This window comes from Saimiri boliviensis, chromosome 8 (genome assembly GCF_048565385.1).
Source record: "Saimiri boliviensis isolate mSaiBol1 chromosome 8, mSaiBol1.pri, whole genome shotgun sequence".
NCBI lineage: Eukaryota > Metazoa > Chordata > Mammalia > Primates > Cebidae > Saimiri > Saimiri boliviensis.
The window spans coordinates 100,589,063-100,603,852 of record NC_133456.1 but is presented as its reverse complement, the minus strand read 5'-3'; the positions used below and the strand labels follow the sequence as shown (position 1 = coordinate 100,603,852).

The following is a 14,790-nucleotide window of genomic DNA, read 5'->3' as shown; positions in this document are numbered from 1 at the left end:
ATGGTCTCGATCTCTTGACCTCGTGATCCACCCGCCTTGGCCTCCCAAAGTGCTGGGATTACAGGCGTGAGCCACTGCGCTGGGCTATTGTGGTTTTAACATTGCTTAGATTATCTGTCTTGATTGGTCCTTTTTTTTTTGGTCTGGTTGTGTCAATCACAAAGAGGGATGCTAAAATATCTTAATATGTTTGGGGCACTGACTATGCCTTATGCTAATTTTTGCTTCATGTATTTTGAAGCATTGTTTTTAGGTGCATACATTTATAATTATTATGACTTCTTCATTGTCTGACTTACTGTGAAATGTCCCTACCTCTGTTTACTCTGTAGCCACTCACCATCTTTTTTCGTTGTTTGTTTTTTTTTTTTTATAGATGGAGTCTCACTCAGTTACCAAGGCTGGAGTACGGTGGTGTGATCTCGGCTAACTGTAACCTTCACCTCCCAGGTTTAAGCAATTCTCCTGCTTCAGCCACCTTAGTAGTTGGAACTACAGGTGTGTGCCACCATGCTTGGCTAATTTTTGTATTTTTAGTAGGTACAGGGTTCTGCCATGTTGGCCAGGCTAGTCTCGAACCCCTGGCCTCACATGATCTGCCTGCCTTGGCCTCCCAAAGTGCTAGGATTACATGCATGAGCAACCCTACACCCAGCCTATCTATTTGCTTTTGACCTGTTTGTGTCTTCACTTAAAGTGTGTTTCTTGGCCAGATGCGGAGGCTCATACCTGTAGTTCCAGTGCTTTGGGGGGGCTGAGACGGGCAGATAATGAGGTCAAGCTATCAAGACCATCCTGACCAACATGGCGAAACCCTGTCTCTATTAAAAATACAAAAATTAGCCGGGCATGGTGACACATGCCTGCAGTCTTAGCTACTTGGGAGGCTGAGACAGGAGAATTCGCATGAACCTGGGAGGCAGAGGTTGCAGGGAGCCAAGATCGCACCATTGCACTCCAGCCTGGTGACAGAGTCGAGACTCTTGTCTCAAAAAGAAAAAAAAAGTCTGTTTCTTAACAGACACCATGTGATTGAGTTTTACTTTTCTTTGTGTGCTAATACACTATTTATTTTTGAGACAGTCTCTACATCACTACAATCAATTTTAGGACACTTACATCCCCTCAAAAAACTCTTTGGCCCGTTAACAGTCACTCTCCATTACCCTACTCCCTTAGCTTCTGGCAATCACTAATCTTCATTCTATCTCTATCCTTATTCAGAACATTTCATATAAATGGAATCATATACTGTATAGTGTATTTATGAGTGGTTTCTTTCCCCTAGCATAATGTACAAGCATTTGTTTTGTAGCATTTCTTAGAACTTTGTTCCTTTTTGTTGTCAAATAATATTCCATTGCATGACTATACTACATTTTCTTTACTCATTCATTAATTGATGGACATTTAGGTTGTATATACTTTTGCAATATTATAGATAATGTTATCATGAACATTTGTCTGCAAATCCAGGCATTTATTTTCAGTTCTCTTAGGTGTAGGATTTTTGTTTCATGCTGTAACTCTGTTTAACCTTTTGAAAAACTGAAAAAGAGGCTGTCCCGTTTTAAATTATCAGCAACAATATATGAAAGTTTCAATTTCTCCTCCTTTGCCATCATTTTTTATTGTTTGGCTTTTGATTTTAGCCATCCTACAGGGCATAAGGTATTATCTCATTGTGGTGTTGATTTTTGTTTTTTTTCATTATAGTTATTTATTTATTTATTTTTAAGACAGAGTATCACTCTGTCGTTCAGGCTGGAGTGCAGTGGTGTGATATCTTGGCTCAGCACAACCTTCGCCTCCCAGGTTCAAGCGTTCTCTTGACTCAGCCTAAGTGCCTGGAATTAACAGGTGCCTGCCAACCACACCCAGCTAATTTTTGTATTTTTAGTAGAGATGGAGTTTCACCATGATGACCAGGCTAGTCTCAACCCCTGACCTCAGGTGATCCACCCACCTAGGCCTCCCAGAGTGCTGGGATTACAGGCGTGAGCCACTGTGCCCGGCCTAGTGTTGATTTTTAATCCTTAATGATTAATGATGTTAAGCATCTTTTCATGTGCTTATTGGTCATTTATATATTTTCTTTGGAGAAATGTCTATTTAGATCCTTTGTTCAGTTTTTTTTCTTTTTGAGACAGAGTCTCACTTGCTCTGTCACCCAGGCTAGAGTGTAATGGCGCGATTGCGGCTCACTGCAACCTCTGCCTCCCAGGTTCAGGTTCAAGTGATTCTCCTGTGTCAGCTGCCTGAATAGCTGGGACTGCAGCTGCGCACCATCACGCCTTGCTAGTTTTTTGTATTTTTAGTAGAAACAGGGTTTCACTGTGTTAGCCAGGATGGTCTCGAACTCCTGACCTCATGATCCACCTGTGTCGGCCTTCCGAAGTGCGGGGATTACAGGTGTGAGCAACTGTGCCCAGCCCTTTGTTCGATTTTTTAACTGGGGTACATATTTTTTTAGTTTTGAGTGGTAGAGCTCTTTATCCTGGATACAAACTACTTATCAGACATGTGACTTGTACATTTCTTCCATCCTTTTACTGTTATGATGGTTTTGTTTGTAACAAAAAGTCTGTAGTTTGGTAAACTCTAAGTATTTTTTCTTCTGTTGCCTCTGCTTTTAGTGTTGTGTCTAAAACCTTTTGTTCAACCTAGTTCTTAAAGACTTACCTCTTCTGTTTTTTTCTAAAGTTTTAGCTCTAGCATTTAGATCTGTGATCATGTTGAGTTAATTTTTGTATATAATATCAGGAAGGGTTTCACCTTATTTCTTTTGCACATTCATATAGCAATTTAAATACATTGCTTTACTCTTTTCAGTTTGTTTATATAGTATTACCACTTATAGCTAATGTTATACAAGTCGTAAAGCGTACAAAACTCGTAACTTATTCTTTTACATCATCTCTGTTTGCTGTCATTTATGCTGTTGTCATGTGTATTGGATCTACATATATTATAAGCTGCAGAAAAGAACAATGTAAGTATGGCTTTCAGTAATGTAATGTTAAGAACTTAAGAGCTAAAAGTCTTCTAAGTTTACCCAGAAATTATTTACCATTTGTGGAAGTCGTCTTTGTCTTCTAAAGATTTGCATTTTCTAGCATAATTTCTCTTAATTCTGAAGAATTTCTTTAGCCTTTCTTGCAGGGTATATCTTTTGGTAATAAATTATGTTTGCTGTCTTTTATTCGAAAGTATCTCTTTTACCTGTATTTTTGAAGGTTATTGTGGTTATATAGAATTCTGTGTTGACAGTGCTTTATTTTTTAGCAGTTTAAGTATTTGACTTTCTTTTGGCTTCCGTATTATCCAGCTACTGTTCACTCTGTGAAATGTGACACTTTCTTTTGGTCCTTCAAGATTTTTCCCTCTTTGTTTGCTTTTTAGCAAGGCATTTGGCTCTTTGGAGTTTGCTGAGATTCTTGAATCTGTAAATTTGTCTATTTTCAAATTGAAGAGATTTTCAGCCATCATTTCTTGAAAATTTTCTTTCCTGCCTCATATTCTTTCTTCTTTTTTAGGCCTTTGATTATGCATGTGAGACCCTGAAGCACCCTGTCCCCTGACTCTTTTTTGGCCTATATGCTCTTTTTCAGATTACATTCTGTCTATTGATGTAGTTTCAAGTTCACTGACTCTTTTGTCATCTCAGATTTGTTGTTAAGCTATTTTCTTTCTGTGTGTGTGTGTGGTGGGGGGGGTGTGTGTGGTTTTTTTTTTTTTTTTTGAGATGGAGTTTCGCTCTTGTTACCCAGGCTGGAGTGCAATGGCGTGATCTCGGCTCACTGCAACCTCCACCTCCTGGGTTCAGGCAATTCTCCTGCCTCAGCCTCCTCAGTAGCTGGGACTACAGGCACGCACCACCATGCCCAGCTAATTTTTTTTTTTTGTATTTTTGGTAGAGACGAGGTTTCACCATGTTGACCAGGATGGTCTCGTTCTCTTGACCTCGTGATCCACCCGCCTCAGCCTCCCAAAGTGCTAGGATTACAGGCTTGAGCCACCGCGCCCGGCTTGTTTTTTTTTTTTAATTTGAGACTGAGTCTTGCTCTTTTGCCCAGGCTGGAGTACACTGGTGCAATTATAATACTGCAACCTTGAAATCCCAGGCATAAGTGATCCCCCTGCTTTAGCCCTCTGAGTATTTGAGAATAGACACTGGTGCTACCATGCTCAACTTAGTTTTTTTTTTTTTTTTTTTTTTTTTTTCGGTGAGCATCCTGTTTTGTTTGTTACAGTTTTTTTTGTTGTTGTTGTTTTGTTTTTTCTCATTGACTGAATAGAACTTAATTGTAATACCTGTTTTAAAACTTTTTTCTGGCCGAGCACTGTGGCTCATGTCTGTAATCCCACTATTTTTAGTAGAGATAGATTTTGCCTTGTTGCCTAGAGTGATCTCCGACTCCTGAGCTCAAGTGATTTGTCCCATTCTGCCCTCCCAACTGCTAAAATTATAGCCATGAGCTACCACAACTGGCCTACTACTTATTTTTGTCGTTAGTGGGGAGATTTAATTACCATTTAGTATTTCTATACAACTTCACATTATAAAGAAAGTGATAGATTTTGGAATAGAGGAAAGAAATCACTCATAATCTTATCCTTACCACAGTTCTATTTATGTATTTTGTGTATTTTTTTTTTGTTTGTTTTTGAGGTGGAGTCTTGCACTGTCACCCAGGCTGGAGTGCAATGGTGTGATCTCCGCTCACTGAGACCTCCGTCTCCTGTGTTCAAGTGATTCTCCTGCCTCAGCTTTCCAAGTAGCTGGGATTACAGGTGTAGACTGCCATACCTGGCTAATTTTTTTTTTTTTTTTGGGGGGGTATTTTTATTAGAGATGTGTTTCACTATGTTGGCCAGCCTTGTCTTGAACTTATGACCCCATGATCTCCCTGCCTCAGCCTCCTGAAGTGTTAGGATGATAGGCATGAGCCACCACGGCTGGCCTATTTTGTGTGTTTTCTTTTAATGTTCAGCGAATTTTTTTAAAACTTGAATTAGTTACATCATTGTTATGGCATTAGACTTTTTTTTTTGAGATGAGATCTCTCTCTGTCACCCAGGCTGCTGAAGTGCAGTGACGTGACTTCAGCTCACTGCAGTCTTGACTCCCTGGGCTGAAGTAATCCTCCCACCTCAGCCTCCTGAACAGCTGAGACTACAGGCTTGCACCGTCACGCCCAACTAATTTTTGTGTTTTTGGTAGAGACAGAGTTTCTCCATGTTTTCTAGACTGGTCTTGAACTCCTGATTTCAAGTGATCCATCTGCCTTGGCCTCCCAAAGTGCTGAGATTACAAGTGTGAGCCACTGTGGCCAGCCAGACTTGTATAAAAGTTTTATGGTTATAAATGGTTATATAAAATATCATTGTACATACATTTATTATGTCTTGAAGGTAAAGTATATAAATGATACACTGATAACACAAAGGCAATTTACAAATGCTATATCTTATTTTCTTTGGCTCTCTAGAAGTGAAGTAATTAAATTGGATTTTTTTCTTGGTTCATATTGCTTAATCACTGTCCAAAATAATGGGATTATGGTGTGTCATTGAAATTATATAAAAATGAATGTTCACTTTTTTTTTTTTTTTTTTTTAAAAAAAAGACAGAGTCGCCGGCCGGGCGCGGTGGCTCAAGCCTGTAATCCCAGCACTTTGGGAGGCCAAGGCGGGTGGATCACGAGGTCAAGAGATCGAGACCATCCTGGTCAACATAGTGAAACCCCGTCTCTACTAAAAATACAAAAAATTAGCTGGGCATGGTGGCACGTGCCTGTAATCCCAGCTACTCAGGAGGCTGAGGCAGCAGAATTGCCTGAACCCAGGAGGCGGAGGTTGCGGTGAGCCGAGATCGCGCCATTGCACTCCAGCCTGGGTAACAAGAGCGAAACTCTGTCTCAAAAAAAAAAAAAAAAAGACAGAGTCTTGCTCTGTCATCCAGGCTGGAGTGCAGTACTGCCATCTCAGCTCACTGCAACCTCTGCCTCCCGGGTTTAAGTGTGCCTCAGACTCCTGAGTACCTGGGATTGTAGGTGCCCACCACCATGTCTGTTTAATTTTTGTATTTTTAGTAGAGACGAGGTTTTGCCATGTTGGCCAGGCTGGTCTTGAACTTCTGACATTAGGTGATCCACTCTCCTTGGCCTCCCAAAGTGCTGGGATTACAGGCATGAGCCCATCTTGCCCAGCCTATTTTTTAAAATTAAAATTTTTTTCTTTCTTTCTGTTTTTTCCTTCCTTTCTTTTTTTTTTTTTTGGTTATAGCAGCAATGGGATGTTTGTGATTTTGTTTACTCTATCCCTTGATCATGTAGTTTTTGAGTTATTTTGCTTGGAGACTGTGCCTGATGTTAGGGGTAATTATAGCCATAAAATGGAGCTTATAATCTAGCAGAGGAGTTAACTTAATTGCTTAATTAGTTAGCTAATTGTAATGTATTGCCAAGAAGGAAAGCATGGGTAAATCATAATATGGCACCTAACCTAATCTGTAGATTCAGAGACACTGTCTCTGATCTGATGAAGTGATGTTAAGCAAGAACCTGAGGGACAAATTGATCCAGCTGCAAAAGAGGGTATAGTGAATAATATTCCATTTAGAGTAAAAACAACCCGTTTATAGCCTTTGAAGTAGGAATGAGCTCTGGAGAATTTATAGAATTGAAAGAAGAAAAAGACAGTGTTGCCCATAAAGTGAAATGTTGGAAGGAGGGAGAGTTGTGGAGATAAGAACGGATTGTATGATAGAGGGAAACTATTGAAGTTTTTTTTTTTTTTTTTTGAGACAGAGTCACACTCTTTGTCACCCAGGCTGGAGTGCAGTGGCAGGATCTCGGCTCACTGCAGTCTCCGCTTCCGGGGTTCATGTGATTCTCCTGCCTCAGCCTCCCAAGTAGCTGGGATTACAGGCATGTGCCACCACACCCAGCTAATTTTTGTATTTTTAGTAGAGACCAGATTTCACCATGTTGGCCAGGATGATCTCTCTCTCTTGATCTCGTGATCCGCTTTCCTGGGCTTCTGAAAGTGCTGGGAATGCAGGTGTGAGCCACTGAGCCTGGCCTGTCAAAGTGTTTTTAAGTGGGTGGTGATATATATGGATTTGCATTTCTGTAATTTGTTGTGTTGTTGTGAAAAGTTCATCCTGCAGATTGGTGATAGTTGGTTAAGAGTGACTATTAGGAGACTACAGGCATTCCTCATTATCTTTGGTTTTGCTTTCCTTGGTTTTAGTTACCCATGGTCCACCTCTCTGAATATAGGTGAGTAGAGTACGGTGAGGTAGAATCATGTGTAATGGAGGAAGGAGGTATGTTCTGAGAAATTCCTCATTAGGTGATTTTGTCATTGCACAATCATCCTAGAATATTCTTAAAGCTAGATTGGTTAGCCTACTACGTATCTAGGCTATATAGTATATAGCCTTTTGCTCCTAGGCTGCAAACTTGTACATTTCATTACGGAATCCTGTAGGCAGCTTAACATTATGGTAAGTATTTGTGTTTCTAAACATAGAAAAGGTACAGTCAAAATAATGGTATGAAAGATTTAAGGAAAAAAAAAAACAGTGCATTTATATAGGGCTTTACCATGAATGAAGCTTGCAGGACTAGAAGTAACTCTGGGGAGTCAGTGAATAAGTGGTGAGTGAACGTGAAAACCTAGGACATTACTGTGCCCAACTGATAGGGGTTGACTGTATATCCCAACCCAAATCTCATCTCTAATTGTAATTCATATGTTAAAGAAGGGAGGTGATTGAACCTTTCTAGGTTCAAGCAATTCTTGTGCCTCAGCTTCCTGCTTAGCTGGGACTGCTGGTGTGTGCCAGAATGTTCAGTGATTTTTTTTTGTATTTTTAGTAGAGATGGGGTTTCATTATGTTGGGCAGGCTGGGCTTGAACTCCTGACCTCAGGTGATCAGCCTACTTTGGCCTCTCAAAGTCCTGGGATTATAGGCATGAGCCATTACACCCAGTTTGTTCTGTTTTATTATTGTTGTTAATCTCTTATTGTGCCTAATTTATAAATTAAACTTTTTCATAGGTACGTGCATATAGCAAGTGCTCAGTACCATTTGTGGTTTCAGACATCTACTGGGGTTCTTAGATTGTTTCTCCCATGGATAACTGGGGGACTACTGTGTTTAGGATGTGACTGAAGTGGTCCTGATGAAAAATGATCCTGGCTTTAAGTAGGGTAATAGTAGATATGGAGAGAGACAGGGAGATCTCACCAGTATTTAGGAAGAGGAAGGGCAAAATACAGTTGTGGATTAAAAGTGAGGTTAGGGAGTAAGGTATCAAGTAGTCAACGATTATGTATCTAGGTGTCCTGCATGAACAATGTGTCATTGAAAATATCATTACCAATATATGGAAAGAGCAGGAAGAACAGGTTTTGTCATAAATTGTGAAGCATTTAAAGTATCTATGTAGGCTGGCTGTGGTGGCTTGCGCCTGTAATCCTAGCACTTTAGAAGGCCTAGATGGGTAGATCACTTGAGGCCAGGAGTTTGAGAGCAACCTGGGCAACATGATGAAACCCCATTTCTGCCAAAAACAGAAAAAGTTAGCTGGTGGCACACACCTGTAATTCCAACTCCTTGGGAGAATGAGGCAGGAGAGTTGCTTGAACCCAGGAGGTGGAGGTTGCAGTGAGCTGAGATGAAGCCACTGTATTCCAGCCTGGGCAGCAGGGCGAGACTGTGTCAAAATACAGTGTTTATGTATCGTATAGAGTTTTACACTTGAACCTGAGGACAGATACAAATAGATAAAATTTGGGAGTCACTGTTTTATAATTTAGCCGGTAATGGAAATTTGGACAATGAATAAGATTGTGTAATGTTTCACATGAAATAAGATGATATGTTAGGCTAGAGCCCTGAGGAACTTCACCATTTAAAGGTTTGGTAGGGTGATCAGAAAGTGCTGCCAAAGAGGTAAGAGGAAAAGCAGGAGAGTAAAATACTGAAAGGCAAGAAATAAACTGCTATGAGTCTGTTTGGTGTTGCTATAAAGGAATACCTGAAACTGGGTAGATTATTAATATAAAGAAAAGAGGTTGGCTGGGTGTGATAGGTCACATCTGTAATCCCAGCATTTTGGGAGGTGGAGGTGGGCAGATCATGAGGTCAGGAGATTGAGACCAGCCTGGCCTATATGGTGAAACCCTCTCTCTACTAAAAATACTAGAAATTAGCCAGGCATGGTGGCATGTGCCTGTAGTCTCAGCTACTCAGAAGGCTAAGGCAGAAGAATCGCTTGGACCCAGGAGGTGGAGGTTGCAGTGAGCCAAGATCACACCACTGCACCCCATCCAGCTTGGGGAACAGAGCGAGACTCCGTTTCAAAAAAAGGAAAGAAAAGAGGTTTTATTTGCTTCACAGTTCTGCAGGCTCTACAAGCATACCACCAACATCTTTAGGCTCAGGAAGTTTTTACTCATGCAGGAGTGGGAATGAGGAGCAGGAGTGTCATGTGGTGAGAGAAGGGAGCAAGATGCCAGGCTCTTTTTAACAATCAGATCTCACATGAACTAATAATAGCAAGAAACACACAAGAACAGCACCAAGACATTCCTGAAGGATCTGCCCTCATTATCCAAACACCTTTTGCTAGGGTTCCACCTTCAACATTAGGATTATATTTTTACATGAGATCGGGAGGCACAAATTTCTAAACATTATCAATAGGCTCTGATTTTTTTAAAAATTATTTTTTGTAGAAACGAGGTCTCACTTTGTTGCTTAGGCTGATTTTGAACTCATGATTTCAAGTAGTCCTCCCGTTTTGGCCTCCTAAAGTGCTGGGGTTATACGCATGAGCCACTGCACCCAGCCTCAGTAGGCTTTTACAGTTTTTACTTTCTGTGCTTTTAAAACTATTTCAACTTAATTTTTTTTTTTTTTTTTTGAGATGAAGTCTCTCTCTGTAGCCCAGGCTGGAACGTAGTGGTGTGATCCCAGCTTACTGCAACCGCTGCCTCCTGGGTTCAATCAGTTCTTCTGCATCAGCCCCCTGAGTAGCTGGGATTACAGGTGTGTGCTACCATGCCCGGCTAACTTTTTGTATTTTTAGTAGAGACAGGGTTTCACCATGCTGTCCAGGCTGGTCTCGAACTCCTGACCTTGTGATCTGCCTGCCTCAGATTTCCAAAGTGCTGGGATTGCAGGCGTGAGCCACTGCGCCCGGCCTTCAACTTAATTTTTTACTCTAATTTTTTGTTGTGATATATATATATATATATATATATATATATATATATATATATATATACACACACACACACACACGTGTATATATATGTAGTATGTGTATATATAGTGTGCATATATATAGTATGTGTGTGTATATGTGTTTGTATATAAATTGTGTGTGTGTGTGTGTATTTTTAATTTTATTTATTTATTTTATTTATTTTTTTGAGATATCCACTCTGTCACCCAGGCTGGAGTGCAGTGGTGCAATCATGGCTTACTGCAGCCTTGACCTTCTGGGCTCAATTGATCTGCCCACCTCAGCCTGCTGAGTAGCTGGGACTACAGGTGCGCACCACTACACCCAGTTAACTTTTGTATTTGTTTTTTTTTTTTTGTAGAGATGGGGTTTTGTCATGTTGTCCAGGCTGGTCTTGAACCCCTGGGCTCAAGCAGTCTGCCTGCCTCAGTGCTGGGATTACAGGTGTGATCCATTGTGCCTGGCCTGTGTTACTGTATCATAAGCAACAAAACCTCTTTTGGGAACAGGGTGGGATATAAATAATACTCAAGTGTGACTTTCAGGAACATACTCTTCATAGTAAGACAATGCCGTTGAAACTTAACGGTGTTTCACAAGAAGTGGTAGTACTGGCTCTACATTTATTTTTGGTTTTAAATCCTGAGGATGGGAGGGAGAGGGATGGATCCACAGTAAATTTTGAGTACCATTATGTTTGAGTAATAATAATAGCTGATTAGCCTCATTGTTTTCAGAAGGGAGATGAGCATATGTGAGATCATTTCTTGCCACTTAAATTAAAATGGTTTGGCTTTTTTTTTTTTTTTTTTGACATGGAGTTTCGCTCTTGTTACCCAGGTTGGAGTGCAATGGCGCGATCTCGGCTCACCGCAACCTCCGCCTCCTGGGTTCGGGCAATTCTCCTGCCTCAGCCTCCTGAGTAGCTGGGATTACAGGCACATGCCACCATGCCCAGCTAATTTTTTGTATTTTTTAGTAGAGATGGGGTTTCACCATGTTGACCAGGATGGTCTCAATCTCTTGACCTCGTGATCCACCCGCCTCGGCCTCCCAAAGTGTTGGGATTACAGGCTTGAGCCACTGCGCCGGCCAATGGTTTGGCTTTTTAAGACAAACCAGAGCTACTTGACTGCAGTCATCCTAGCTGATGGTAACACAAGAAGTAAACAGCAGGCAGATGTTAAATGCCTTGCTCCATTCCTAAATTGAGAGGACCTTTTCATTTTTTCTCCTGCTCCCCACGTAAAAAAAGTCCCAGCATCTTTTTGTTTTTATTAATGTAAGTTGTAAAAAATTGTGGCCAGAGTTTTTGTTTGCTTGTTTTTTGTTTTTGAGACCGAGTTTCATTCTTATTGCTCAGGCTGGAGTGCAATTGCATAATCTCAGCTCACCGCAACCTGCACCTCCTGGGTTCAATTGATTCTCCTGCCTGCCTCAGCCTCCCGAGTAGCTGGGATTTACAGGCATGTGCCACCATGCCTGGTTAATTTTGTATTTTTAGTAGAGACAGGGCTTCTCCATGTTGGTCAGGCTGGTCTCAAACTCCCAACCTCAGGTGATCCTCCAGCCTCGGCCTGCCAAAGTGCTGGGATTACAGGTGTGAGCCACTGTGCCTGGCCTGTGGCAGGAGTTAAAGAAGTTAAAATGTAGTTTTAAAAAGTTACTTGTCCTCTAAAGAAGATCACTTGTCATGGAGAACAACTGTTTGTGAAGAAAGTTCTGAAATATTCTGGCAGGGGGCAACTAATACAAATGCTGCTCCCACATTTTCAGTAGATTTGAAGTTGCAGGGAAGATGTTACATTTTTGATAATCTGAAAGATTTCTTCATTACCTCTTTCTTTCTTTCTTTCTTTCTTTTTATAGAGATGTGAACTTTGTCCTCATAAGGATGGAGCTTTAAAAAGAACAGATAATGGGGGTAAGTGCAGAGAAATAAAGTGCAATAAAATCTTGAAAAAAATTTTATTGAAAACTCTGGCGGTGGAGTATTTTCAAGTATCTGGTAGTTCATTTCATGAAATTAAACAGTGTTTACTACTATTTATTTTATTTTATTTTATTTATTTATTTTTTATAAAGACGGGGTTTCACCATGTTGGTCAGGCCGGTCTTGAACTCCTGACCTCAGGTGATCCGCCGGTCTTGGCCTCTAAAATGCTTGGATTACAGGCTTGAGCCACCACGCCTGGCTGCTTACTACTATTTTTAACAGTAATTGTTATAATTTATGAATCCTTACTGTATTGACCCACAGTTTTTCTGCTTTGTGGACAAACTTAAGCATTGGCTGTTTTATGAAAAATGATCTATTAAATACAAAATTCTAATTAAAATTTTTACTTGTTTTGGCTGGGTGAGGTGGCTCACACCTGTAATCCCAGCACTTTGGGAGGCTGAGGCAGAGGGTATCACTTGAGGTCAGGATTTCAAGACCAGCCTGGCCAACATAGTGAAACCTGATTACTACTAAAAATAGAAAAATTAGCTGGGCCTAGTGGTGCTTGCTTGTAGTCCCAGGTACTCAGGAGGCTGAGGCAGGGGAATCACTTGAACCTGGGAGGCAGAGGTTGCAGTGAGCCAGGATTGTGCCACTGCATTCCAGCCTGGTGACAGAGTGAGTCTCTGCCTTAAAAAAAAAAAAAAAAAAAAAGTTTTTTTCTTTTTTAATGGATATAATTTCTTGCATTAGGAATTATTTTTGAAAAATGAACCACATTTCTTTTTTGTTGCTAGATGTAAAAATCTGTTGTTTTAAATTCTTTTTTTCTGTTTTATATATCTCTAGACAGCTGATGTTTCTAGTGAGTGTTAATTTTATGTAACTCTGAGAATCTTTGTTGCTTGAATATAAAGAAATGTTCACTTTTAGCCTCAGTGTGCTGCCTGACATCTGTAATCCCAGCTCTTTGAGAGGCCAAGGTAGGAGGATCACTGGAGCATAGGAGTCTGAGACCAGCCTGGGCAACAGAGGGAGACTTTGTCTCTATGAAAGTAAATAAATTAAAAAAAACTTAGTCACACATGGTTGTGTGTGCCTGTAGTGGCAGCTACTTGGGAAGCTGAGCAGGAGGATGGATTGAGCCTAGGAGGTCGAGGCTGCAGTGAGCCATGATCACACCACTGTACTTCAGCCCCGGGATAGATGAGAATGAAACTATGTCTCAGAAAAAAAAAATACTGATGTTTGTATCACATTTTGGTATGCTTTTCTATGGACACTTGTATATTGCTCATTTTCTTTTCCATTTTTAGTTACCATCAAAGAAATCATATTTCGCTATAGCTCAGTACTATTCTGAAATACGTAGACATTAATTTATTAGACCGTGGCATACTTGATAAGGCAACTAAGAAAAGTAGAGGTTTAGTTACTATTACTATACTGTTTTCTGTTTTGGATAGCCACCTCTGAAGTAGTTTTAGCATAACAGTGTGAGTGAATAAAAGGGAAAAATACAATTATTTTGGCTAGCTATATGTATTTTGCGGTTTAATGTTCAGACTATATTATACAGTCACATTGTACAAAATTTTAAAATATATTGGAAACTCTTCCTGTTACTCCTCTTCCCCATCTACCCAGTTTATCATCAGCTTTCCTGCTACCATGTAATTATTACTTTCTTGAATATCTTTTTAGGTTTATTTTGCATATTCAATTGTGAATAGACAAATACTTATTTACTTCCTCCATCTATACAAATGGGTTAATATTGTATACTCTTCTGCACTTTTGCATCTTAATTTATTTCACTGAACAATTTATCTTGTTCTTCCCCCCCCCCCCCCCTTTTTTTTTTTGAGATGGAGCTTTGCTCATTCATCCAGGCTGGAGTGCAGTCCTGTGATCTCAGTTCACTGCAACCTTCGCGTTCTGGGCTCAAGCAATTCTCCTGCCTCAGCCTCCCAAGTTGCTGGGATTACACGTATGCGCTACCACACCTGGCTAATTTTTGTATTTTCAGTAGAGATGGGGTTTTGCTGTATTGGCCAGGCTGGTCTTGAACTCCTGACCTCAATTGAACCTGTCTCAGCCTCCCAAAGTTTTGAGATTACAGATGTGAGCCACGATGCCCGGCCTGAACAATTTATCTTGTTACCAGTATACAAGCTTTTTTCTTCTTTTTAACCATGTTATCTATCAGTTGTTGATGCACTTTCTTATATTCTGCTTTGATGACTAGCTCTTGTATATATGTCATTTTGCTTGTATACAAGTATATCTCTAGGATTACTAATTTCCAGAGGTGGAAACATTGAGTCAAAGGAGTTCTGCAATTAATTTTGATAGATAGTGCCAAATTATTCTCCCCACAGGGAAGAACTGCAGTTTTACCAATATATGTTCCCAGTTTTACCAATATATGAATAAAAAAGCTGTTTTTCATACCTTTGGTAATCTAACAGGTAAAAGTTTGTATATCCAAGCAGTAGTTTTGCATTTCTCTTAATGTTAGTGAAGTAGACATTTTTATAGTTTGAAGAGCACTTTGTTTTTTTTCTCTTCTGTGGTCTGCAT

General features: G+C 40.2%; 1 protein-coding gene across 19 annotated transcripts in view; it reads left to right on the top strand.

Annotated features, from left to right (window-relative positions):
- The window catches only part of LOC101050982 (MLLT10 histone lysine methyltransferase DOT1L cofactor), a 242,437-nt gene that overhangs the window by 64,399 nt on the left and 163,248 nt on the right, over positions 1–14,790 (top strand). For 13 of the 19 annotated variants that reach the window (XM_074404945.1, XM_074404944.1, XM_074404939.1 and 10 more), the window contains one exon: positions 12,135–12,189. The exons of 2 other annotated variants lie outside the window; for them this stretch is intronic. In XM_074404945.1, the coding sequence (XP_074261046.1) occupies positions 12,135–12,189 (55 nt within the window). 4 more of the 19 variants (XM_074404934.1, XM_074404941.1, XM_074404943.1 and 1 more) reach the window with 4 other exon arrangements.